General features: G+C 35.0%; 1 protein-coding gene across 1 annotated transcript; it reads left to right on the top strand.

Annotated features, from left to right (window-relative positions):
- Positions 1-3,336: 3,336 nt before the first annotated feature.
- Positions 3,337-5,552, top strand: LOC141597612 (protein NUCLEAR FUSION DEFECTIVE 4-like). Its single transcript, XM_074418031.1, has one exon. It carries the CDS (start codon positions 3,483-3,485, stop codon positions 5,262-5,264), a length of 1,782 nt encoding a protein of 593 aa, XP_074274132.1. The 5' UTR covers positions 3,337-3,482; the 3' UTR covers positions 5,265-5,552.
- Positions 5,553-5,787: the final 235 nt, after the last annotated feature.

Genomic DNA, 5,787 nt, shown 5'->3' with positions numbered 1-5,787 from the left:
AAAATATTCACGGTTTTTAAATTAGGACCCTAATGCTTTTTTAATTTCAACTTAATCTGCATTAAATCAAACATGACGATTCCATTTATGTTTTAACTTAATCTGCATCAAATCAAACATCTACCAATTCTTTATATGATAATTTTAACTGATTAAAATAACATTATGAAAAATAAAAATAGAAATCTCGCATCAAAAAGAACAAACACCGGCTGCAAACATTTTTTTTCAATCGGCATTAACAAAAAAAAGCAGCCGTGCCCTAAATTTTTTTTTTCGGAAACCCTAAAAGTTTACATACAATTTTTATGAAAATCATCAAAATTAAAATTCGTGGCCTTTGCTCTGATACCACTTGTGGGAAATAATTTGTATACTTCCCTTAAAATGAAGGATTATAACGAATTTAATGATGACGATCACTAGTCATAAATTAAAATACATAAACAAAAGTAAAGGATTCAGAATTAACCTTCGGTCCTAGCAAATACGGCCTAAGAACAATATCAAAATAGATATTCTCCTATCAGTTGCACCCAAGATGCTCCGAAAAATGCCCTTGATTTTGCTAGAATCGATCCAAAAATTAAAATAATTTTTAGGTTTTCTTTGTGTTTTTCCGATGAGAGAGGAGGCAAAAATGAAAAATGAATTAGGTCAGAAAATCCTCTCCCTCACTCACCTATAAACCGTGTATAGGAATGAATTAGGGTAGGCTTTTCTTTTCTATTTTTCTCGGCCCATAACCGAAATAAAGAGTATTCTTTCCTTATTTTTGGTTATTCCAAAAATGTATAAAATGTGTTAAATTGTCATCTAGTGAGGATCGAACCCATGGCCTCTTGGTTTGTGTACCCTCACTATTACCACTATGACACATTCAACTTGTTGATATTAAATATAACCGATTACATTTAATTAATTAATTAATTATTAATTCGTCCAAGCTAACATTACATACATTTAATTAAATATAACTTATTATATTTAATTTACTTAATTCACTGATTAATTGTCTCAACTAATATTATTTAATCTTCATTAAATAATTGTCTCATCAACACATTGACTAACTGTTTAGTCATATTAGGCATCAATGTGATCATATTTCTATAACCACATCTCTCAAACACATCTTATAGGTGTGACCTTTAGGGACCAGTTGATCACCGCCATCTGTATGATAACAACGCCAAACTTTCTAGCAAGCCAACCGTTATTAGGTAAACGTTAATCAACTGATTAAATATACGAAGTATACCCTTGTGAACCTGTAAGAGATTTACAAATGTTATCACATTAATTTGTGGAGGACACAAGCTCCAACAAATTCCCACTTGTCCTCACAAGTGTATGTGCGATAACCGATTCTCATATCCTAAAATTTCTCCCACTCAATGTAAAATAATTTGCAAATCCGTATTCACAAAGGTCGTATTTTACAAGCGATCATCATCAAGAGTGGTTTCTCCGACTAGAGAGTAACTTAACTGATAAACGAATCATCATTCGAGCATGGCCATGCATTTCAGTTACAACTCCTCGAATGGCCCTGGGAAATAACTATACCTGATAAGGGTTGGATATTTTCCTCAACTCGAATCCTGCAGATGTAAAAAAAAGTATGAAATGACCCGGAAAAAATCTACTTAGCCTCCGATTCGGCGGATCGTGAGAAAGAAACCAAAGTCACCCAAAAACTGCCTTAATCTCAAGAGACAGTCGATAGTCAAAAGAATCGACTCTAGGAACACAATGGATGTCCTATCCACGACCTGGCACCGAATGTTTTTAAACATTTAGGACTCCATTACGTTGTCACGAAAATTTGTCCTACGAGGTATCGTTATAATCTCGTATTTGTGAACGATCAGTCAACTCTCTAGCAAGCCAACCGTTATTAGGTAAACGTTAATCAACTGATTAAATATACGAAGTATACCCTTGTGAACCTGTAAGAGATTTACAAATGTTATCACACTAATTTGTGGAGGACACAAGCTCCAACAGGGCACACACCCTACTCGTTGCAGCCAGTGACGTTTCTAGAAAACCATTTCGAAAGCCTTAACTAAATATTTCAAATTTTCAGTTGTTTTGAAAGATGAAAATCCGCGATAGTCCCTTAATTCCACCACGATTACGAGGAATGCATGTTTATAATCTGTATCTAAGATGAAATAAAGATTGTAATTATATAATCACCTCTTTCCTTTTTTTTTGGTATATATATAACAATTCATGGATTATACAACCAGTTGTATATGTTGTACGGCGTAGAATTTGAGTTTTGTGATAAAGTATCAGAGCTTTACGTTAAAGAATATGAGCTTTATTAGAAAGTATTAAACTCATCCATTTACACATTAAAAACATGAATTTTAAATTAGCTCAGAAAGAATACATATAAGCTCGGATTCTTATACCTTAGTTGTACCATGCTTATGGTACAACTGGATGTATAATCATCCTATTTGTGCATATTTAATCACCTCTTTCTAACAAGTGTTTTTATTTAAAGACAAATAAGTCTATACTTTAAACGTAGGTTTTTCTACAGCACATGATGTGAATAATTATTTTACATCTCATAAACTACACGAAATACAACCTATGCTATGGTATGGCTACCCAAGATTGAACCGCGTCAACGTGAATAATTTACATTTTTTTCCTTTTTGAGATCTTCAAACTTACATTAATTAAAGGAACAGCTATAGGCAACACATGCATTAGTTTAATTTTCGTTACTCTCTCCGTTTTTTTATATGATGAATATAATAAGGTTTTTTGTTTTTTCGAGCCAAGTCTTTACCTTTTATTTTGATTTTTTTTTTAAAGTTGAAACATTAAATTTCTTGTAAAATAATTTTTATACGGGTACATATTTCATAATATTTATTCATATATCTTGAAAGATATTAAAGAGAGAAATTAAATGTCATGTAATGTGTGTGAATGACATATATAAAAAAATAAAAAATAGTACAACTCATCCGAAAACAAGTCAATTTATGTTTTCAATGTACGAGTAAGAATGTAAGGTTGTCGATATTAGCCCCTTAATTAATACTCCCTCCATTCAACTCCACTTTACAAGTTTTTGCAGCACTAACGAATGAATATGGAGTAATAATGCTATGAAAATGATTAAAAAATTGGTTGAGCAAGATTTGGCAGTTGTAATGAAGTGAACATTAAGCTTTGAAATATTTGATGAATTCATACTTAAATACTTAAATTGAATATTCACTAGTATAAGACAAATAATGTCGAAGGTATGACAGCTACCGTCCCTTAAATAAACTTCCACCAAATTGGTTGAATTCTTCAGTCTTCACTATATATGGTGCTCACTTCTTACACAATGAGCACAATCATAATTCCCTGTCTACTTACACAAACCCCTTTGTCTTAGTCCCCTTACATTAAAAAACTCGGGTTTGGGTTGAGCCTTAATATCTTGAGCCTGAACTCGAAAAATGGCTCAAGGAGGTTGCGCCGATACCATGAGTCTCACAACACAATTTTTCCAGGGTCGGTTTTTTGTCGTCTTTTCGACTATCATGATCCTTTCCTTCATAGGTACATCTTACATTTTTGGGATATACTCAAATGATATTAAGGCAACCCTTGGTTATGACCAAACTACCCTTAATCTCATAAGCTTTTTTAAGGACTTTGGTGCATATGTAAGTGTACATGTTGGTTTACTAGGTGAGGTATCTCCCCCTTGGGTTGTCCTATGCCTTGGGGGAGTTGTCAATTTTGTAGGGTATTTCTTTATTTGGTTATCCGTGACCCACAAAATCGCTCGCCCGCCCGTTTGGTTAATGTGTCTATATATTACAATTGGGGCTAATTCAATGGGCTTTGCGAATACAGGTGGGCTTGTACCCTGTGTCAAAAATTTCCCTGAAAATCGCGGTGTTGTAATTGGGCTTTTGAAGGGGTATATTGGGCTTGGTGGGGCTGTTATGGCCCAACTTTACCATGCCTTGTATGGGAGTGATAATCAAGTTGAAGGGATCATTTTGATCATTGCTTGGCTTCCTGCACTTGCATTGATACTGTTTTCGTTCAGTGTTCGGGTTCTTAAGACGGTGGATCGACAGGTTAAAAGAGAAAAAAAGTTTTTCAATCAAACTCTTTACATGGGTCTGGCTTGTGCAGCCTTTATTTTGGTCATGATCCTAGTTCAAAGAAATTTCGAGTTTAGTAGAGGCGCTTATGGAGCGAGTTTTGCTACTATTATGGCTCTTCTTATACTACCCATCTTTCTCGTCTATAGAGAAGAGCGGTATACTTGGAAATCCAACCGCGAGTCTAATAACAACCAGTCCAATTCCAATACTAATTCCGAGCTAAAGATTGTGTCCCAAATTGATGCACCAGTGTCAAAAAATAAGGATTTGGTTAGCCCAAGTCCATCTGTGACGCCTACCCTAAATTCGGTACCATGGTATAGGAATGTGTTTAGTCCTCCTGTTTCCGGAGAGGACCACACGATCTTACAAGCGACATTTAGTATCGATATGATAATTTTGTACCTAGCCACAATATGTGGTATAGGAGGAAATTTGACCACCATAGACAATTTGGGTCAGATTGGGGCATCCTTGGGGTACTCTAAAAAAAGTATTGGAACATTTGTTTCATTAGTTTCGATATGGCAATATCTAGGCCGAGTTTTGGGAGGGTTCATATCCGAGTGGTTATTAACCAGGTTCAAGTTACCTAGACCACTTTGCCTAACCTTCATCCTCTTTTTATCATGCATAGGCCACCTTCTTATAGCCTTTGATGTTTCTTATGGACTCTATATCGCGTCAGTTATCCTCGGGTTTTGCTTTGGGGCAGAGTGGACTTACCTATTCACGATCATTTCCGAGCTCTTTGGTCTAAAGTACTATGCCACATTGTACAATTATGGGTCATTAGCGGCCCCACTTGGGTCATACATATTCAATGTTAAAATTGCGGGACATTTATATGATCGTGAAGGGATTCGACAATTGGAGGCGTTAGGGCTTACTAGGAAGGCAGGACAAGAGTTAGTTTGCTCTGGAGTCAAGTGTTACCAACTATCTTACATCATAATTGCTGCTTGTACGTTTTTTACCGGGGTTGTGTCGTTGATTCTCGTATCTAGAACTAGAAAATTCTACCGGGGAGATATATATAAGAGGTTTCAAGGTGGTGAAACTGAATTGCCTTCGACAAATGACAAGGTATCGAACCAGGATGGTAAAGGTTTGGAATAAGTCGATTCTTATCGAATATTTGATTGGAGGAGTAACAACTCATGAGAAAATGAACCAGAATGTGTTAGATGAGCTTCATGGTCATAAGAACAAGCAATACCAATTTTTACATGTTCATATCATTTGTACCTTTTTTTTCTCCTTTGTTGGGTGGAGTTTGAGTTTGTTAGTCTTCCTTTGAAACATATTTTTCTTGTCTTCATTTGTAACTTGTCAAGTTGTGATTATACTTCTGCTTTGTATATTTCATTTTTAGGATTTCGCAATAAGATAGTTTCTTATTTTTGAAATATCTGTGTACACAAGCAAGTGATCATATTTTTGCATATCCACTTCTTTAACCTAGATCCGAAATTCATGAGAATCATTTTAACCAGTAATTATCGCTTTATAAATAATAAATAAGTGATACAATAGAATCAAGGATGGAGCTAAGCACGGGCTCACCAGGCCATGACTGGGACAAATGTTTTGAAATTTTTTTGTCCAACATAATATTCTCCTGTACAATTCATTACATTTA

This window comes from Silene latifolia, chromosome 1 (assembly GCF_048544455.1).
Source record: "Silene latifolia isolate original U9 population chromosome 1, ASM4854445v1, whole genome shotgun sequence".
NCBI classification, from domain to species: Eukaryota; Viridiplantae; Streptophyta; class Magnoliopsida; order Caryophyllales; family Caryophyllaceae; genus Silene; species Silene latifolia.
This window is presented reverse-complemented; position numbering and strand designations above follow the sequence as displayed.